At 40.6% G+C, this 22566-nt stretch overlaps 1 protein-coding gene across 6 annotated transcripts in view; it reads right to left on the minus strand.

The window, feature by feature from the left end:
* The window catches only part of Dpp4 (dipeptidylpeptidase 4), an 82243-nt gene that overhangs the window by 6363 nt on the left and 53314 nt on the right, over positions 1-22566 (minus strand). For 2 of the 6 annotated variants that reach the window (NM_010074.3, NM_001159543.1), the window contains exons 16-23: positions 22349-22470; positions 20525-20572; positions 20181-20279; positions 18104-18173; positions 15687-15881; positions 12066-12120; positions 11383-11482; positions 8621-8685 (exon numbers count right to left, since the gene is read on the minus strand). In NM_010074.3, the coding sequence (NP_034204.1) occupies positions 8621-8685; positions 11383-11482; positions 12066-12120; positions 15687-15881; positions 18104-18173; positions 20181-20279; positions 20525-20572; positions 22349-22470 (754 nt within the window). The other 4 variants (XM_006498691.4, XM_006498692.4, XM_011239274.3 and 1 more) reach the window with 4 other exon arrangements.

Below are 22566 nucleotides of genomic sequence, written 5' to 3' on the forward strand. Positions count from 1 at the left end.
CATTTATAGCCAACTAAATAGTCCAAAAAAGTGACTTGATTATATTATTTATTATCCTTAAATAATAACATATTTATTATAGTATCTAATACAGAGCTAAATATTTACCAATTAGATGAGTAAGTACAGTTATTCAGCATTATCTGCTATAATTGATCCTGCTTTTGCATAGTTAATCGCAGTAAGCAGACTAAAATATTCTCATTCTGCAATTTAGGAAGTCATTATGCCCACTTCCAAGTGCTATACCACAGCAGTTGTAATCCTAGGTACCGGTCCTGGAGCATTCCCTCTGTGCCTGTCACTGTGCTAACTAACCATCTTGAAGGAGCCATGAAAGTGAATCAAATGCTCACACCTGTGTGAAGTAGGTCTATGCCAACCCTGCTCTATGTATGCAGAGACATATCTGGGAAGGAAGTCACTTCCACCACAATCCATCTCTAAGAGATGTCAAAACTGGACCAAGTCTGGGAAAACCTCCTTTTATTTTCTGTTTCTCTGTCATGTCTTCTAAAATTCAAAAGGGCTTATGATTGTCATCCAGCAAAGGAACCCTGTGAAATAAAATTTTAATTAACTGTCCAGGAACTTGAAGTATGTAAGTATCTCTGGATTCTGAGCTGTGTTTGCCTTCTCGCGGTGAAATAATTAAATGTGAGATTGGTCTTGACAACCCTGAAGGTTGGGAAGGGTATCTTTCCCATCAGCAGGCGATAGCACAAAACTTTTATTCTCTCCTCTCCAACAGGAGACTATCACATCACATTCTCCTAAAAGTCATTGGTATCCACTAGACAAGGCTGGACGGTAAGGCTCATGACTCATTCTGAGATACAGGGCCAAGGCCCCTTAGGGGCCCTTCCCAGTGATCTCTTCTACCAGCCAAGCACGCAGCCTGTGCTGACTTCCTGCCATCACGTTTCTTCACAAGTTCGATTCCACCCTTTACTAAGAGATGATAATCGACTTTAACACCCAGCTCTGACCCAGATCTACAACTGTGTCACCTCGCCTCACCTCTAGCAGCCCCATGGGCCTGTCTTGCTTGGCAGCATGAACAGAAAAGCTGCTCCAACCATCTCCCCGTGCCATGAGATGGAGAAATGTCATTGAAACAGAGAGTAATAGTTAGGAGACATATAAATACACAGGACAGTTAGCAAGGAATGTGATAACTACTGGAGTTTGGACCAAAACAGTTTCTGGCTGCCTTTTTTTTTCTTAAATGGAGTGAATACAGGCTGAAAGAAGACAATTTTTATAAACAAGTAAAACCCTGAGCCTAAGATAAATGTTGTGATGTACACACTGTAGCTGTGATGAACTAGACATGGTGAGAAACGCAACATACTGAGAAAAAGACGAAAACTGTGATAAAAGTGTCATGATGCAAATTGTTTTACATTAACAATATTACACTACAAAGAAAGAAAGACAAATACTTTAATGCAGCAAGAGAAAAATAAAACAAAAGCTTCCCCCTGCAGTTGCAAGAGAAGTGTGCCATTTCAGTCCATGGTTCCCTGCTCACTGGGAGCAGCCTCCCAAGGGACTTTTCAATGAGAGAGACAGGCAGCTGCCAAGAGCACACCCTCTTAGGAGCTCTCCGTGCAGGAAACAACCCTTCATCCCCCAAATGCAATGATGTCACTTTGCCTCAGGATCCACTGGTGAGTGGTTCATTACTGGACCATGTGTCCTAGCTTCTCTGGTAAGACTCTATTTGCCCTCTGTATGGCACACTTCAAGCTGTGAAGGAAACATGCAAAGCGAGTGTATAGGCAATGCATGCATTTCTCCAATATATCATTAACGGCCGGGAAGATATTAATTGTACTATTTTCATGCACCCCAATTGGATGATCCCCCATTGCCTATCCATGGAAACAGGAATGAGAAAAAGGAAATGGATGACTAAGTTACAAGCTGAATAGTCTATCACCAATGACAAAAAACGGAAGCTCGGAGTGATAAATGGGCAGGGATGCAATGGTAGTGCAGTTGGCACTCTCCTGAGGCTAGAAACTTCCGGAGAGCCCCCTGCTGCCAGCAACAGTCTGGCAGAGAGAAGTGGAAAGGATTGGTCCAGCGGCAATGCCGATTCCACAGCATCTCTGTGAGGAGGTTTTTCTTCAATCCCCAAGAAGAACCATCTGTAGCTGCTTGTTGGATCATGCTGGTTCCTCAGCTACCTTCCAACAAAGAAATCTTTGTATTTTTGAAATAAAGGAAGGAGCTGATGAGAGTAGGGGAATGCTGTGAGAAACAGGAGGTGTGACAATTTTCACGCTACCCTTTGTGCCATCCATAAACCAGAAGGACGCTTGGCTCCCTGAAGATAAGGATGGTGGCAACTGCCATGCCTTTGAAGCTTACATCATGGCAGGTGTTGGGGTCTCCTGGAATCACTTCTGTGACTCTGGGAGGCATATATGGTTACTGCCATTATGTAGAGGGGGAAATTCAGGTTCAGGGAAGGAACACAGCCTCCTCAAGTTCAAACTTCTTGAAGTAATGGAAACAAACTTTCAATGCAGGCTGTTTGAACTTCAAAGCTCAGGTTCCTGACCAATATATTCTATAGTCATTTGATCACAGCCAAACTACTCATTACCACCCAGAGGCTCCTGGAGAGGACCAAACATTCACTGGGTCTGAGAGATAACACCTTACCAACTCAGGAAGCTACAACCTTGGGCTTACTAGCTTACTCTATGGATTCTCCTGAAATCAATGCTGCATGAATAATATTAAAAGGTGCCATTTGGAGAATTATCATTAATACTAAGCAGAGGGCACAGAAAACATTTAAGAGAAACTGAATCCAACCCATCAAATAAGATGTTGTACTTGTTTACATCCACCCAACAACTGCACCCAGGAGCTGCCAAGGAAAGAGCTCCCATCCACCCCAGACAGGGGGCTCTACCTCGGGCCTCACAAGCAACACTGGCTGCTTTAAAGATCACACAGCAGTCAACATTTTATCAGCACTCCACAAACAAGTTAAGGTTTGGCTTAAATCTGAAGGTCTCTCTCCCTTTGGCATATTCTGGGATAATAGAACAAATGTCAAATCAGTGCAAGATGGCATATTTACAAAATTGCACCCTGTTTTGCATAACCTAACGATGCAGCATCCTAAGGATTGAACGTTTCAAATCTGCTAGCAGAAGACTGCCAAATCCATGACTGTTTCATGCACTTGCCAAAAGCCTATCAAATTTTGAGCAAAATGCAAAATAAATCTCCTCTACAAGTTAAATCAGCCCTTCTGTGTGTTCCAGGCTGCCCTCTCCTCTTGGCAGCAAGGCTCAGGACTGGGGCCCCACTCCCCCTGCCCTCTGTCTTCTACTTCTCTGCTTATTCACAAGACAATCCCTTCTCCAGTCTACGCCCTGCCATATGTATTGGTCACCATTTGGTCTGCTCTTCCCCAAGCTATCCCCTCAGTTCAATAGATCTGTCTTAGAGATCCCAGGAAAATCTTTCTCTCTGTCACTGTCTCTCTCCCTGCTGCCCCCTCCCCACATAGTAACCTGTTGGGAGCCTCTCTGATCTTCCTGGTATCTTCCCCCTTTCTCTGCCCTTCTCCTTCTTTCCTGGCTCATAGAGTGTCTTCTTCCCTTTCAAACCCTCAACATCTATATGTTGCTTGAAATCTTAGTGCCTCGGTTTCCCTGTCAGTACAATGGTGGGAATCAGGGAAACTTGAACCTGATCATTCTTGTAAAGCTCTTAGAATAACAGTCTAGTTATACTAACACAATAATGAATGGGTGAATGAATCTGGGTGGGGGTGGGGAGCTGAAATCCTTTATTTTTGACTTCTCCTTTTCCCTGAACTTCCTACAGGCTTCTGACATAGATAACCAGGCCCTATGGTCACAATTGGGAAGTCTCTAGTCTTTTCCATACAAATTGGATACTGTTGTGATGTTCAAGTTATGTTCCATTACCATTTAAAAATTTATCTCTCCAGTGTTTTTACTATTTTTCTTGTCTATAAGGAATAAACTTTTGAGCAAGTCAAATGGCAGACACTTTGAATAAATGAACGAAAGACTCTTACATGTTAGTGTCTGATTGCTGGTGAGCTTTGAGAAATTGATCACCCACCCATTGGTCAGGATCCCAATCCTTGGGTTATGGCTACACTATGGCATGTGTTGGGTCACAGATTGCAGAATTGCCTCCCTGGTTGTCCCATTTCTTTGCTTAAATCCCTTGCCATTTCTGTCTGTTATGCATGGAGACTGCAGGTAGAGAAGATTTGTCCACAGAATTACCCTGCTAAATAGCTCAGACATGTCACCTTTCTGGGACCAGGTCCTTGGGGGATTCCTCTTTGGGGTCTTTGTAGTCTTTAAAGGAGTTCCTGCCTTGTCATTTGTCCATAGTGGGTGATGATCTTCAAAAAGTCTTAGGGGGGTCACTGCAGGGGTCACTGTATTGAGTCAAAGCCTGAGTTTCACGATCTCCCAATCTTCATAACTATTTTTAAAATATCCGAAATAATATACCTGCTGTGGGGAAGTTAACCACGTAGGTACATGCCTTCACAAATGGTATACTAGCTTTGAGCAGGGCACACACTGACAATACACCTGGTGGCATCTCTTTCCTCAGTAGTAAAGAGGTCCAAATGCACAGGTGTGTTCTCTTGGAGATTTGGGTTCCTTTAAAGTCGGGGTCATTTATCCCCTGGTACTGACTCATCTCATTGAGTTGTACTGAAAATTATGTTCTCTTCCAAATTCTATAGTTCTATGTGTCAATGGCTTCTTAGCTAAGAATATAAACTTACTTATTGCACAACCGAACATTTTGTGCATTCCTAACTCTGGATGTGCTAAGAGAGTCCTGACTAAATGGGACTTTTTTTTTTTTTCCAAAATATTTTCTCGACCCACAGAAGTGCACAGTGACAGAAACCTTTCAGGAATCATTGAATTAATTCTCTGTCTTATCAAGGGATAGGACAGAAGAGAGAGGAGAGGAGAGGAGAGGAGAGGGGAGGGGAGGGGAGGGGAGGGGAGGGGAGGGGAGGGGAGGGGAGGGGAGGGGAGAGGAGAGAGAGAGAGAGAGAGAGAGAGAGAGAGAGAGAGAGAGAGAGAGAACCTGGGAAAGAAAAGAAGTGGGAGATGACAGGTCCAGAGGGGCAGCTGGGGCCTTGGAGGAAAATAGAATGTTTGAATATATTCTTGCCAGAGACAAAAGCACAGGCTCATTTAAAAAACAAAGGAGGGCAGCTTTATTCTAAAACCTGCTGTGCACCAAAAATAGGCAACTTAGATTCAGGGTTCCTCTCAGACTCCGATCCCCGCGCGCGGATTCAGTCCTCCAGGCTCAGAGGAAGCAACCAGCGGAGCGGGGCTCAGTGGAGACAATTCCCTCAATGCATTTACCTCACTTTTCTCCTGCCCACCTTAGCTATCACCCTCCCAGATAATCCCTCTGAGTAACACATTGGGAACCTTTAGCTCCCTGGTACTGGCAGTTTTAATGTGTCCATTGCCAGCAATGAATTTCATGCCAAGAAAACCCGACTCCTGGCGTGGAAGGATTAAACAGTCCTCGGGTGCCATCTGTGCAGTGAAGAGGAAGGCTGACTTCGTGCACCCAATGTGCGTGCGTTGCCATTGGCAGGAGGAAGTGACTTCTATTTACACGACTACCTCATACAGGGAACACCTAAGGGGAGAGATGAGAATGGCCACCACTGTGGGAGGTAGAGCCAGGGGAAGGGAGGATTGGGGTCTACAAAAGGAGCCTATAGAAAAGGCTGGAAAAGGAGCCGTGAAATGGCAGATTCAAACTCCTGTGCTATAGCATTACACATACACACACACACACACACACACACACACACAGAGAGAGAGAGAGAGAGAGAGAGAGAGAGAGAGAGAGAGAGAGAGAGAGAAAGAGCAGAATGATGATGTGTGTTCTGGTATGATGGCATGTGTTCTGAGGAAGTGAGGCAAGTGTCCTGATGAATTTTGATGTTAGAGTTTGGACTTAAGCCTCTGCCTCATCTGCTCTTCAAATTGGCTTTGGCTTCTCATTCATCATTCTCCAGAGGCAGGTGTTGAAGCACTAGGCAGAATAGCTCCTGAGTTTATAGGACTTTCCATGCTTGGACATAGCCAAGAAAACCATCTTTCAGGTTGGATAATACTAAGAAGAAGAAAAAAATCAAGCATCAAAATGAGAAAAATGGTGGAAAAATACAACTTAAAGCATAGTATTTTCCTTAAAACATTTATATATATACACATGCATATATATATATATTTATATATATATTTAAGTCAAGATAAGTTGCAAGATAAGATGCTGGAAGATACCCAGTGAGTGAAATGTTGAAGTCAGGTAATGTTGAGTAACAGTACTGGGGGTAGGTAATCCTAGTGGAAAGTAATTACTAACTCAAGGTAGAATAAAATGAGAGGTAAGAATCCAATGAAGAAAGCAACAGTGTTTAAAGAGAGTGAGAGAGATGTTGTTCAGAGAGAGGCCGGTGGAAGCTTCCTAAAACATGGGAATGGGGGCAGATGACAAGCCAGGTGTAAGGGACCCATAGCAATGTCAGAAATAGCAGCTACAGAAAGACAGAATCTGACATTTAAAACAGGCTAGGTACAAAGGAAAGTGCCATTAAGACAGTGTGTGTGTGTGTGTGTGTGTGTGTGTGTGTGTGTGTGTGCGTGCGCGCGTGTGCTCGTGTCTGTCTGTCTGTAAATCTATGCCTGTGAAAGTGTGTATGTCTGTGTCTGTCTTTGTATGTGTGTGTCTGCGTGTCTGTGTGTCTATATATGTGTATGTATGTGTCTGTGTGTGTGTCTGTGTATGTCTTTGTATGTGTGTGTATGTGTGTCTGTGTGTCTGTATATATGTGTGTATGTATCTCTCTGTGTGTGTCTGTGTGAATGTGTCTGTGTGTCTGTATATGTGTGTATGTGTCTGTCTGTCTGTCTGTCTATCTGTGCCTGTGAAAGTGTGTGTGTGTCTGTGAGTCTGTATATGTGTATGTATGTGCCTGTGTGTGTGTCTTTGTATGTGTGTCTTTGTATGTGTGTGTATATGTGTCTATGTGTCTGTATATATGTGTGTATGTATCTCTGTGTGTGTCTGTGTGTATGTGTCTGTGTGTGTGTGTCTGTGTGTATGTGTCTGTGTGTTTGTATGTGTGTGTGTACTTAAGGTACTACCAAGGTGTAAAATTGACTGTATTGTGGGAAAACACAACAAGAGTTTACACACTGGGCTACTTTTCTACAGGGAGCTAGGTCATTTGCCAGGAGCATTGTAGTTATGAATGAAATAAACAATGCTTAAGCAGATTACAGGATATGGACTAGAAAGAGTAAGGAGAATGAAGTATGCAGCCTCAGAGGAGACCTCTGTCAGAAATATAAATAGCCTGATTATGAGGCTTCTTTGTAAGTAAAGATGTCTAGTGTGTCATCTTTGTTACTTTTCTATCAAATCTCAGAAACATACATTAAAACATGCAGATACAAATACAACATGCCCCCTGCACATGCAAGCTTGCTAGTTAAGTTGAAAGTAGCAAGTAAGAGTAAAACATACACACACATAAATCTTGCAAAGCTGAAACTTTGAATTCATTGTGTTTTGATCAGATAGTTTCAGATTTCACTGTAGTAATGATGACATCTTACAAAAAAATGTATATATACTGCTCAGAGGAATATTACTCTTAGGATATTGTATTCAGTCACAACAGAGAAAATTCTGTGTTGACATTATTCTTGTTTTTCTCTCTTTTTAATTCATTCTCCTGCAGAGAGTTTTTGGACATCTTTGGAGAATGAAAATGTCAGAGATGATTTTACTTGTTATCGAAAAGCTTTAATTTAGTTTACAAGGTTTTTTTTCTCTTTTTTTTTTTTCCTCGACTAATAGTGCCAACAGACCCAGGAAAGTTTTGAAAATGTCAACGTGGTGCTGGTTCATACAGCTGCATCAGGATGATGCAGAGCGTGTTCTGGCTGGGCTGTGGCCTCCACCCTAGCAGAGGCAAATACAGCTACAGTCAGGTCACCTTTCAAGTGTGTCAGCTTCCCTAGAGAGCCAGCTGCCCACTACTGAAAGCTCTCTGGTAATTCATGGCCAGGGCTCTTCAGGGTACTCCCCAACTGCACCTGCCACCTCGCCTGCTTTATGCAAACCTCGTGTTAAAAATCTACATAGCTGGCTGCGAGGTGGAGAATTAAAGGCATGCGTTTACCTTTTAACTATTATAATAACATAAAAACTTTAATATCTTGATAAAGGCTTAAAGAATCCTCTGGGTCCTAAAAGAATATGTTGAATTTGACATGTTTTCTAAACTGAAATTTTTATAATTAAAGTAATTATCTGATGTTGCTTTGTATTTCCAAATGAATGCATATTGTGACCTACATAGCATATGATAAAGACTGTAATTATGCAAAATATAGTAGGGGAAGCTATTGGAGTATCTCTAAACCACCTGTGTTATTTCTTTTTAACAAGAATTTTGTTGGAAATATTTTTTTTTCTGAAATAGATACAATTAAGAAGTTCCCGGGCCACTTATATATAAGTATGAGGTTGACACAGCTCTTACCCTGTAATGGTCAAGGTTGTCTTCTGGAATTGGGAGACCCATGTAACGCTCTGTGTACACTGAGTCTGGGATAGGAAAAGAGAGAAGAGGTTCAGCTCCTCCCCTAACAGCATCTCTTACATCTATCACATCACTTTACCCATCTTACTGTGCCTTAACTCATGAAGGCATCTCCTCCAGCTAACAATGCCTGTTAATGCAGCTGGAGATGCAGATGGCCAGACCACACTCTCAGACTGAAGGCTCCTCCTCTGCAGCATTGACCCATCTGCACTCAGCTCTCAGGATCAGGGCACTGGACGGACAAAGTAGACAGCCTAAAACACAACCAGCAATTGACCTGCAGAAAGTTGATCAGAGTCATCTTGTGCTTCTGTTGTCTTGTGGTACAGAGGCAAAAACTTCCCTCATGCTACGATAATCTATCTCCTTTTGGGAATTATACCTAGCAATGATCAGTTACGAGTGATTTATTTAAACCTTAGATTTGGGGCAGGTTGAGACCCACTATGATGAAAAGAAAGACTTAACAGTCCATATTGACACAGCTGCTTCATCGTAATTCAAGTTAAACATTTGCTTTCCCTCACTTTATGGGGAGGTCTCAAGTTTTGTGCTGTAACACTTGAGCGCTGCGAACAGATTACATTAATATCTGTCTGCTGAACTGACATAAGCTCTCTTATATATAAATATGGTGGAATAACAGGTTGCACAATTGGTTTAGTTATTTTGGGTAATTAAACATAACTTTACTCAATTTAAAAAGAAATTAAAATCCTATATTATATATTACCCTAAAATATCACTGGTGGAGTTTTGTTGTTGTTGTTCTGTAACTTATTAGTGTTTGTTCCTTGTACAAAGCATGAGTTTAATAAAGACATCTCATTCAAGTACAAGCTGCTATGCCCACTGTCAGCCCCCCCCCCCCATACCGTCATATTACCTGCTTGTCTCCTTGGCTTTCCCAGACAATCCCCTTCTACTCTCATGTCATACTTGCAGCCCTTTATATTTTAATGTCAATTCTAGGTTTTACATATGAAGGAAAGTTCATGACATTTGTCTTTCTGAATCTGGTTTCTTTTGCTTTCTATGATGTTTTAAAAGCTGCGTCCTTCGATGGCCAGATTGCAGTAAATGCATATAAAAATCACGAGTTGCCTCTGTACTTGACTGTCTTCGGATTGGACAAGCGTCATCGACATTAATTCTATGAATTCTTTAAAATCTTTTCTTGCTTAAAGACAACACCACCATGCTTTGCAGTGGCCGAGGCGTTGATTAAAAACACGGCTGAAGAGTGTTTGCTCTCCTAAGTGAGCAGCAGTAATATCTACTATTTTACTTAAAGTCAATATGGACTATGTATAATTTTATGTATCTACAGGACACTCCTATAAAAATATAGTACCTTAAATGACGTTTAAAAGTAAAAGATAATAAGCTTTTCATGTATGGTTTAATTTAAAAAATCAAATATTAACAATATTGCTTATATGTTTAATAGGGGGAAAACAGTCTTTGAGAGCAATATAAAAATGTTTTCAACATCTATTCCACAGCCCTCAGTGTTTGTCTCAGGACATGGCACTTTTAAAATCTATATTAACCATGTTTACATGTATATTAAGATCTGAAATTTTTAAAAATATATTTTTAAAAAATGTGCATAGCTGCATACGGTAGTTGTGAAATTTTAGAGCAATGTCTTGAAACATCATTTACATATTCATTGTTTTTAATTTTGAATAAAAATCTTTAAAATTGCACATATCTTCAAAGCTCTCTTTTTTACTGTGTATTAGGCCATGTACATTTAATGAACTTTTCCTACATGTCTGCAACCTCACAAAGGCTATTTTATTATTTGATTGACCACCAGAGGTCTCCAGAAACAAACCATCCAACAAAACAATTAATTAGAAACAAAGGCATCACACGAAAAACAACTCCATTGTGTGCAAATTAAATTGTATCTGTGCCTGCCAAGTTTTCAACCCAAAGATGGTGGTTTTGAACATTGGCTTCTCTTGACTTGGATAAAGTTTCAAAGATGAGTTTTCACAGGATTGGTGCTGCCATATATTAGGGCATAAATACTAGCAAGCATATTGTTTATCACAAATTCCATTCTTACATTACTACAATAAAGAACCTAAGTGAGGTCAGAGAAGGTGTGAGAAAAAACTGCATCCCCTTCCTACGCCTCGATGATCACCTCTACCTAGTCTTGCCCTGGGCATTGTCGTCTCAGAAAAATGATGCCAAATGGTCTATCTCACGATGAAGATGATATTCTATCTAATACTAAAAGACAGTGGGAAAGCAAAATCCCCCTGGAAATTCATATGTTCCTGTCTTCTCTTCCTCTGACGCCCCACTAATATTTGACCTTCACTCAGAGGGAAAGAGATAGATACTTCCTCTCCTCTATTAACATGTGAAGTCCCAAATCAAACACTAATAATGATAAGAAAACATTTATTTGAGAAATGTAACACTGACACTGTTTTAAAATTTTAGAAATAGGATTTGTTGTTGAGAAATTAAATGTGTAGGTAACACACCATAGCACCCTGGCTTGTGTAACAGCAGAACAAACGAGAACATCTTATACAGCTTTGTAAACAGTCACAGAAAGAAACCAGCCTATTATTTTCCATAGAAACACAGACAACTAAAATAGGAATGGCTTTCTCACTAGAACACTAAGGTCGACACTTAATAGTTCATTGCATACAACAGCAGTTACGTACCATAGTACTCCCACCGTGACACAGGTGCCACAGCTATTCCGCACTTGAACACGCCACTTCCCGATCCCAGGACCATTGAGGTTACATACCCTCCATATGACTGGGGAATGGAAACAGTTATTTTTGTGGAGGTAAAGGAATAAGGACATATGGTAAGCGAGTCGCGGTTTCCACATTTCTCACATCTTTATATACTGTGCCTCTTTAGAGATAGAAAGTATGGTATATGAGGCTTAAATTGGCTTTAATTGGCCAGTATCTAAAGTTTACACTTTCAGAGGCCTGGTTCCTTTTCATAGATATCAGGGAAGACAAGCATGGGACATTAGTGGACCCCCTAGTGACCATACAAAAATTGAAGAAAATAATAAATAAAAACAATAAGCACAAAACCTTAGCTGATTAATAAGATATCTTTTTTCTTGTCTTCTTTTTCTTGTTGACTTCTCCATCCACCTCCCTTCCTACCTATCCACTCTTGCTCTTTCCTGTCTATCGCATCACAATAAACAGAGCTGCATGCCTAGCTCAGTACACATTTAGGAAGCCTGCTGCTCAAAGGCCCAAGACTTGACAGACAAGATTTTTATCTCCAAAGATTTACATGCAAAAGATAAATTACCCTCCACTCTTACATTCACTAAGGACTGCATACAAATCCATGAGTCAAGAAAGCTACTTACCCAGCCCCAAATTGCAACTCGCTTGCTATCCACAAATCCCATTTTTACAAATTGCCTAAAACACAAGAAAGAAGTTTGCAAATCAGTTTTCCACTGTGCATTGAAAAGTAAGCTAACCACACAAGTGTGAAAAGCCTGTCCCCTTTTGGTCTCCTTCATTCTATTACAAATTAAGAGCAACCGGACCAGTGGTCAAAAACACCTGAGAGTTGTGTGTACCATGCTAACATCAAAACTACATGAAGAAGGGTTGAGTCCATAAAAATTCTGTGTGTGTGTGTGTGTGTGTGTGTGTGTGTGTGTGTGTGTGTGTGTGCGTGATTCACAGAAAACAAATCCTGGCAGTTTTTTTCACAGCTTTATATAAAAATTTGCAGCCCAGATGCACTTTTCTTTACATAATTGAATTTAAATCTCTCCAGATGTTTTTTCAGTTTGAAAGTAGTTACCCCTTGCAATAGAAAAAGGGCACAGAGCACATCTGAGAAGGTTTAGAATTGTCTCTGGACTCTTACCTGAGAATTTAAACACAAACGTCTAAATCCCATCCTGGGTTGGGTGTTGATTAGCTAGCTCAGCACCATTAAATGAAAGTACATTTTCTTTGATGGATTAAGAAACATCTTTGCCATCCAACTGTGTCAGGAGTTGAAATGCAGGTAAAGAAATATGAACCTTGTTTTATGCTCCTATTTTTTTTTAATCTTATCCTTAACTCAAAAGCCACTTTTTTCCTTAAGGAAGTCTAGCAAGTAGGATGTGTAATTTTGTGGTGTTACAGGAGGTGTGGAAGTCTTCCCATTGATGGACAGTTGATTCTGTTTTCAATTGGTTATACATATCCAAGGCTTCAGAGACAAGTGGCACCAGAACAAATTAAGAGTACTTTTCAACTTTTCTCTTTGTCAGTCTCCTTAAACACAGGATCTGAATCATGATTGCACAGGGTGATACACTTTTACAGAGTAAACATGCATGCTCTCACAAGGTAGCTCCTGGTCATTTTTCTGTCTGAAAAGTGAAAATAAATTAAAATGTTTCTTTTTGCTGTGCTCCACAAATATCGACCTAAGTCTGTACTTGATTTTGAAGTTGATACCTGACTCTTTTCATTCAGTATTATTTGGGAAGTCACCTGTGTTCCTGTATTCAGTTCCTTTTATTGGTTATAATCACTATTGTCTTAAACTGGGACTTTATTTTATAAATATTGAACTCAGTGATTTTAGCATTTTTAGAACTCAGATTCATGAGGTTACAGAAACCATAGCTTCCTCTCATAGAGAGACCAGTCTTGCTGGATAAAAGCTTATTTCTATAACAGCAAAACCTCTGATTTGCCCTTTCATTAATCTAAAATTCCTTTTACATTTTAAAGAAAATGGTCAGTAATTACCTGTAGCATAAAGAATTTCATTCACTTAGAGATATTTATCTAACATCTTTTCTTTTCATTGATTATTTCTCTTTAAAGTTATTTTTCTCAATAGAGTGATTATCTAGGGGTCATTCTGCATCTTTAGGTCTCGAATTTACAACACGGTCTCAAGCCACTGATTTATTAGACTTCTCCAAACACCTATCAAATTGTTTTCGAACCCAAAAGTTACATATTCAATTCACCAGCTGGATGCAGTTTAACAGAAGAGTTGGAATGGACTTGATTCTAATCCTGGTTCACACCCCCCCCCCCAATTTGTTTCTTTACTTGAAATACACAATAAGAACATCTGCCCCCCTCCTGGGGCTGCTCTGCAGCTTAAAGCTCTGTGCTTTCCATTGTATGATTCTATCTTTTAACCCAAAACACATCGGTTTGTACTTGTGTGGGAAGGGCAGAATGTAATGATGTTCATACTTAATGATGCCCTCATCATTGTGATTCATGACAGTTGTAGCTCATAACTTTCCAAAAATAGAAAGTCACCCTTATCCAAGCTGTAGGGGGCCAGTTCTTGGGCAGCATAGCTATTACTCACTACAAGACTGACTGTACATTCAACTTCTCTACCATGCAGTTCTGACTATAAGGGACTGACTCAACTATTTAGCCAGATGTTTACCTAGTGTGCTAGCTAAATTTAATTTTCAATTTGATTGTGCTGAGAAATGGCTTAAGCATTACTAAAGAACAGCCCTGCATGTATCTTTAGGGAAACAACTAACAGGAGAAGACCCACCCTGAATGTGAACAGTACCTTTCCATCAGCGAGGGCATCAAAGTAATCAAAACAGGGAGTAGAGAAAGCCCACTCTACTATCTCATGAGGCAAATAGGATCACCACACGTTTTGCTGCCATAATTTTCTACCTCACTATGGACTTGGAAGCAACAGAGCCAAGGACTGTGGACTGAAATCTCTGAAACCATGGTGCAGAATAAATAATTCCTCCTTTTAAGTGGTTTAACCCTGTGTTTTATAATTCCAATGAAAATCTCACTGACACTGATTGGTACCAAGAGACAGGGTCATTGCTGTAACTCATTAGATCTCATAATTCAGAAACATTTGGTATTGGTTCAGAAGAGAAATTCAGAAAAATGCTCTGAAGAAGCCAGCTAGAATGTTGTCAGCAGAGGTTAATGACTGATCCTGGTGGAAACTCAGAAAACCAGAGTACCTGTAAGGATGCAGCCAGCAGCAAATCCTGATCATTAGGAATCAGATGAGGGGGGTGGGGGGAGGCAGAGGGAATTGACTAACATCTGGACCAAAAGTCATTGTTTTACTGATTGTTGTACTGTGTAGTAAAGGACCTTTCTACCTTTGTCCCATGCCCCAAGACTTTGTGGGAGGCTGGGTCTCCTGGTGAAAGACTAATTCATTTGAGGGAGGAAATGTCAGGACTGCCTAGTATTCAGTGCCTGGCATGATAATTGCTGCTTGCTTTCTGCCAACTTTAAAGTAAAAGTTGTCATCAAAGTGCTCAGAAGAAAGGGCTGAAAACACACTGTTGTTTGTCCTTATCCAACTGAGCCAAGAATAATGGATTGACATCTCTCAAACCAGGATTCCAAATGAATCCTTCCTCTTGAAAGCTCCTTCTGCCAGACCTCTTGTACCTGCACTCAGAAGTCTCACTGACACAGTCACTCCTCCCTCAATTTATCCCTGTGTTTCATGGAGTGCATCCTCAACTCTTGGATGATGCTAGTGTCTATGCCAACTCCTTTTTTCAAGCCATATAGAAAAAACTTAGTAAGTTCCTTTCTAAAGCTTCATATAAATCTATAGTGACTCATATTGCACTAGAATATAACAAGGGTAAAGGATTATAAATTCACCCTCCAAAACCTTCAAATTCTTCATATTTTAGAAAGAGAGAAAGAAAGAAAGAAAGAGAGAGAGAGAGAGAGAGAGAGAGAGAGAGAGAAAGAAAGAAAGAAAGAAAGAAAGAAAGAAAGAAAGAAAGAAAGAAAGAGAGAAAGAAAGGAAGGAAGAAAGGAAGGAAGAAAGGAAGAAAAAGGAAGAAAGGAAGGAAGGAAGGAAGGAAGGAAGGAAGGAAGAAAGAAAGAAAGAAAGAAAGAAAGAAAGAAAGAAAGAAAGAAAGAAAGAAAGAAAGAAAAAGAAAGGAAGAAAGAAAGTCAACGATGTCTGAGTTCAACTCTGAGTTGCTTACCTGGCTGCTTCAATTTGATCTTCAACTTCCAGTGTTCCCAATCTTCTGTTGATTGCATGCATGATCTTATCTCCTTGGTAACCACTTCCTCTGCCGTCAAAGCTAGCTACTATGATGTTTTCTGTACTTGCAAGGTAAGTGGCCCAGTTCAGTCTGAAGGAAGCATCTGCTTTTTGACTACAGGGACCTGCATATCTGTGAAAATTTCCATCTTTAAATAAAGAACGCTAGCATTTTTCTCCTATTGACTAGGCATTTGCATCTTTCTCAATCATGAGACTGAAAATTATAGTAGGCACTGGATTATCAAGAATAGGTTCATTTATAGAAGAATTTTAGTTCAGCAGCAAAGGCTGCTCTGACAAGGATCATATTCAAAGACCTTCTACATTTGTGTGATCTGGCTGAAATGCAGACATCTTTAATCTCTCTAGCTGAAATACAGGCATACCCTTATTATATATGTTTAATCCTACAATGAAAATAAGGGTAGTTTGTACAAAGAGGCAGCCATGTTTGAAAGTGATGTCTAATTGAGGGGCAGACAAAGTGATCAATCAGAGAGTGTAAACACCCAACTCACAGGAAAATAGCAGAAAAAAGAGAGGCAACTTAAGTGAGCAGCAGACAGGGCAGGAGGGTTGGGGAAGGAGAAAGAGGGAGATGGAAATGGGGGGAGGGGAGGGGAAAGGGGAGGGAGAGGGAGAGGGAGGTTTTACTGGGACAATTTTACAGATACAGGTTGCAGGTGAAGACAGAAGGAGCCAGAGAATAAGGAGACAGAAGATTAGAACAAATTGCCAGAGTTAGTTTGAGGTCAAGCAAAGCAATTTAGTGAGGATAAGAGAAGTCAAATTGAATCAGTCAGCTTGGAGAGGAGATGAGTTGAACCAGACAGCCAGAATTCAGAAAGAACTAGATATAGTAAGCTTATTCAACAAAAAGCCTCTGAGATGACAATTGCATCAGGTAAATAAAAGCATCATTTGCATTCTTTAAATTTAGCAACATGACCATTATGGCTGTGTGTTTCCTTTAGATACATACCTAAGATTTGCATTTAGACACTGTTGTCAAGTACATTCTACATTTTAAGTTCTATGCACGGGCTGGAGAGATGGCTCAGCAGTTAAGAGAGCCAACTGCTCTTCTGAAGGTCGTGAGTTCAAATCCCAGCAACCACATGATGGCTCACAACTATCCATGATGAGATCTGATGCCCTCTTCTGGGATGTCTGAAGAGAGCTACAGTGTACTTACATATAATAAATAAATAAATCTTTTTTTTAAAGTTCTTTGCAACCTTAGAACTAGGAGACATAATTCATCAAATACTGGGGATAGGGGAAATTGTCTTATAAAAATAACCATGATGAGTAGTGTAGTTTTCCATCCCAGTCTATACACTTGTTTCCTAGGTTAGGGTCTCCTTAAGGACTCTAACTAGGGCATCACATGCTTCTCATTTTCCCAAGGCTCTTACATAGATAGTGTTGCACACTCTGAGCCTCTATACCATGGTAGAAAGGACAGTAATATAAAAGAATGCTAGTTCTTAAAACCTTAAGGACAAAGAAATATAAACTTGAAATAGGAAATAAGCATATTATTCATCGGTGCAAGAATTTTAACATTGTTGTATTTGCAACCTTTATAGCCTAAGATCTACCACACATATAGCCATATGTACAACTTTTATCAAACCCTCTGTGTACCAAGAGATAATCCCTATATATGAGCTATAGCTCACAGCTTCTTATTTCAATGTCCTCTCTGCCCAGACTACATGACTTCTGGGTACATACGTCTCTTCTTGAATAATCATTCCCTCCCAATTCTTCTCTTTCATATTCATTGGCTCTTGCAAACCCACAATGATGAGCAAGTTCTGCATGAATGCCTCTACTAACAGGTTCTTGCCTCTTCTTTAGATGGTAGTTGAAAGAGCTTTCATTTAAGCAAAATATCACATTGTTTTCATTTAAAAATAGATGTTGTAGCATTCTAAATTTATACAGGCGAACATATTCATGCATTCATATATGAGTAAACATTTTTTTTGTAACATGAAATTCCTTAGCTCTGTCCATGACAGAAAACTTAGTAGATTAAAAGTGCCTCTTTCTTGCTTGTCAGGAAGAAAGGATGGAGATAAGAACCAGAAAAGGCCAGTGGGAGTCCCTTAAACTCCAGGGAAGCAAAGCAAAGCAAAGCATATGATAATGACAGAAAGAAGTGTCTCTCTCATTTATTAAGTTAGGAGAAAACACAGCTGGGATTTGTAGGTACAAGACGGGTGGGGAATAATAATCAATGATGTAGGAAAGAAGAGAAGTATTGGCTCTCTATGTCATTAATCTATAACCCCAGAGAACTGCAGCAGTTGACTGATAAGTTATTCTCTCTTGAATACTTACACATCTAATAGTAGAGGATATTTCTTGGATTTATCAAAATGAGGGGGCAAGATCATTTGATACCAAAATCCTAAACAAGCAGAAAGATTAATTAGTGAGATCAAAATAGTTATTAGTGGGATTCTACTCCTTATTTCTCAGTAGTTTCTCTGAGCTCACCAATTTGTTAAGTTAGGTAGAAAACAAGAAAGATCAGCTTAGGATCACATATTAAAGATATAAAAGCCAGCTGCGTTGTTCATAAGGGCTAGTTACTATGGTGGGAAAACAATTAAACCATTTCTAATACAGCCGTGAATCCATCAATGGCTTCTAAACTACAAGTGCATTTTAGGATTCCTAATGTTTTGTTTTTATGCTTCTGTTCTTTGGCACCCAGTCTTCTTATCTAGCTTGTTTATGTTCTAAATTTTCCTCCCAAATGTTTTTCCTCTTCTCGAATTTCCTTGAGGCTGTTTAGAATTTGCAGTCGGCCATAACTCTCTTTTAAAATCTGGATTTAATAGTGATTTTCTAATTCCTATTGCCACCCCAGACCGCAGAGCAGAGTCTTGTTCTCAGTTCAGTTTTTCACAGAATGAAATCGGCTCCTGGGAAATAAACTGCTTTCACATTCTTTGGGCTCTTTCTTGGGTCCATTTAAATTCTTATGCTTGATTTAACATCAGTTTAATAAAAAAAATTATCTCAAGATAATGAGTCAGTCTCCTTTGATCTCAGAATAAATAAGTCTAATAAATCTAAATGAGAGTTCCACGTACTCGGGAAGATGTAAACTATAGGCTCAGAAAACCAAACCAAACAAACAAGCAAACAAAACTCCTGATCTCTGGAGGAGGCTCTCATGTGTACTCTCCCTTTTGCTTCTTGACTTATTTTCATAATGATTTTGGTTAAAGAGAAAAAGATAGACTCAGTAGTCAAACATTTATATAGATGGGCTTATCTTCAATTTGTGTTTCCTAATTGTTTAGTGCTTTTTATTCAATGTGTAGGTAAGAAAAATATTTTTTATTATAATTTTAATCAAATATCAAACTATTAGCCAGACTGACTGATATTTTTAATACATGCACCAGTCATGATTCAACATCTTGTCTGGCCAGCACTAGTTGATTAGAAGGGTTTTAACTCTATCTTTTTATAAATGTGCAGTTTTTCTGTGAGGACGGGGTCTTTCAGGCCCCAAAGTCTCACTTCCTCAGGCCACGTCTCAACCCCCTTTCCTGCAGTGATGTAGTGAGAACGACTAAAGCCTAATGAGTGCTCTTCCCCCCACCCCCATGTTGGTCCCCTCCTACTTTCTATGAAAATTTCTTTTTAACTGTGTGCCCTCCCCAGCCCTAAAACCTAAGGACTCCCACTGTGTGCCCGCTGAAATAGAATGGCGTCTCCATATGCACTGCAGAACTCCGCAGCAGACTGTCAAAATGAGCTCTTTACATTCAAGATGTCTCAGGGACAAGGAGCAGTGGCACCCCTGCTGGGTCGGAAGGGGTTTGTTAGCAAGGACCCTGGTGACACACACTGCACATTCCCTTTGAGCAGGGTGCTAAGTTATTCTGCCCAAGTGGGTCTGTCCTACCCTTTCCAATGACGGGAGTTGAATACTTTATTCATTTCCTTTAAAAAAAAGTATTTTATTTTTATTAGTTTAGGTTATGTGTGTATGTATCTCTCTGTGTGGGTTTGTGCAAGTAGTAGCAGATGCCCTGGGAATCCGGAAGAGGGTGCTGGAATTCTGAAGTCACACAGCTTGGGAACCCTCCGGGCATGGGCACTGGGAAAGGAACGTGGCCCCTGCAGGAGCTGTAAACAGCTCCCAGTGGCTGAGCCATCTCTTCAGCTCCATATTTCCCATGGTGCTAAATTAAAAACCAAAACTCATCAACCATGAGGTATATCTTCCTTTCCCATAAGTCATTTTTCCTGAGTGGAAACAGAAACTGAAGAGAAAGAAGCGTTTCTAACTCAGACAAACCTACTGTCCTTAGTGGTGCCTGAGAGCGATCCATGCTTACCACATGCCCCACCTGAGCTCACTAGGAAATTACAACCTTCTCTACATGTAACTTACTTGTTTCATTCAAAACAATGAAGTCCAATTTTTTTGAAGGCATCTGGACATCCTGCAGCATTCTATCCAAAGCAGAATTGTCTTCCAGGACTCGCAGCTCTAAACAGATAGAGGAAACAGCCATAACTCGTAACAGGACAAAGAGGCTAGGTCACATGCGACAACAGTGAGCAGGCGTGCACTGCGGCAGCTGGGCCGTGCACACTTCCGGTAGGAGGAAGGCTTATGTCTTAACTCCTGGGTAAGTCTCTAATGCCAAGGGAAAAATCCCATGCTGGCCCTATCCACGTGCGCGCTTTCCTACAAGCCGGTGGAGGGGGAGAGGGGGAAGTATGACAAAATACCTTTATGATCCGTGCTACGATGTAGAGTGTAGAGGGGCAGACCGGGGCCTGTGAACGGAACCAGTGAAAGATAGGTTTTAGATGAGAATAGCATGCCTGTGTGAGCTTTCAAACACACCAGCCCTTACTGTCTGACATAACACAAAGCCGCTACTGCAGGAGGTAAGAAGCTCAGCTCTCTCCTGCTCATCCCCACCTTTTTTTTTTTTTTCCTTACAAATAACTGCAATTAAGTGTAGGATGCGTTCCTACAAAGGCACAGGGCTCAGATAAACGGGACAGGAAACGGATCTCTGTCCTACTGGACATTCCGAGCAGGCTGCCATCTCTGTGCCCAATTTCCTCCTAGGCGAGCCGAAATCACAGTTTAACCTTCCCAATTCTCTGTGAGCACATGTTGACTGTTCTACCTCCGAAAGTCCCGTGCTCCTTGGAGGATGAGTGGGCAGCGCTCTGGAACCAGCTTCACCTGGAGGAGGCAAGTCTGCTCACCGGCCCCCACTGAGGAGAGTCTGGGAGCCAGGAGACACATCTGCAGTGCCTAACTTGGATAAGCAGTTTCTTTCTGGCATGGAAATGTGTTTTTCTCACCAGCCCATATCTTCACTATTTATCCCAACTGTGGTAGCTGTGGAGTGGAAGGTAATGTATAGCAAAGCTATCTTGTGATCTATTTAATTTTGATGCATTTAAATGATATAGTTAATTTCTATATTTGCTTGGAAAAGCACAGTGAAGGCACTGCTAGACCTGGGTTTGAATCCTGACTGACTTGCTGGAAAGGTTAGGTCAGTGTGTCTACGTGCCAACATCTTTTCATAGAAAGTGAGGATAATATGTACTTTGGAGAGTTTTACTAAGGTTTAAATAAGATCATAAATATTAAGCTTTTAGCAGAGTTCCTAGTATAAGGCACATACCCAAGAAATGATGGCAACATTTAGCCATACTGAAGAAAACTAAAAAACTGCATCAGAGGGAACAAGATATACCAGGGAGACAACAGGATAAGTAGTTTGAAGGCCCCTTTGCCATTGGCCATGCTTTTTTTTTTTTTTTTTTTATAGAATGTCTAGATTCTTTTTCTCAGTTTAAGAAGCAGCCTGGTACAGCATTAGAAAAGAGGACTCAGAGAAGCCCCTTAGAGTGCTTTGATCTTACTGTATAACTTGAATATGCCACTGTGCCTCCCCTTGCCCAGGCTTCTAGACTTGGAATAAAAATTAACAGTAGTTGGGCTGGTGAGATGGCTCAGTGGGTAAGAGCACCCGACTGCTCTTCCGAAGGTCCAGAGTTCAAATCCCAGCAACCACATGGTGGCTTACAACCATCTGTAACGAGATCTGATTCCCTCTTCTGGAGTGTCTGAAGACAGCTACAATGTACTTACATATAATAAATAAATAAATCTTAAAAAAAAAAAAGGATATCATTGTAGGAAACCAAAAAAAAAAAAAAATTAACAGTAGCAATATCAACAGAGCACACAGTAGTGAAGATTCTGGGTGATGGGCACCACTCACAGTAACTGAAGGGCAAATGCATAAAATAATTATTTAAAACCTAGAACACGTGGGTGCCTAAGGATGAACTCTGGGGCAAGAAAGAAATGTGTCCACATCACACAGCACATACACACAGAGTGTAGAAAAGGGCTCACGTATCTTTGAGGGCTCCTATGTTGCCAAAGGAAGAAGGACCCGAGCAGAGACGAAAAATAGGCTCCTAGAGGAAGCCCTCAGGGTTTCCTGTCCCTCAGCACTGTAGGGACAGGAGTGTTCACAGGTCAGATATTAGCTCTTCCTCGAATCAATGCAAACTTACCCCAACATCCCAGCTGATAGTACTTTGCCTCTTTACTAAATGATACCGCATAATACTGACATCTTTCTGGATTCAGGTCACAACTAAGGCACTTCACATTTGTGTGGTCAGTAAGTTGAATTCTGTAAAGCCAACAGTGGGGATTCATTACTTCATCAATATGTATGCGATAGGAAGAAACTGACTAATGTCATGTTCCAGTCTCAGAGGAGTCAGAC

The sequence above is a fragment of the Mus musculus genome, chromosome 2, assembly GCF_000001635.26.
Source record: "Mus musculus strain C57BL/6J chromosome 2, GRCm38.p6 C57BL/6J".
Classification (NCBI taxonomy): domain Eukaryota; kingdom Metazoa; phylum Chordata; class Mammalia; order Rodentia; family Muridae; genus Mus; species Mus musculus.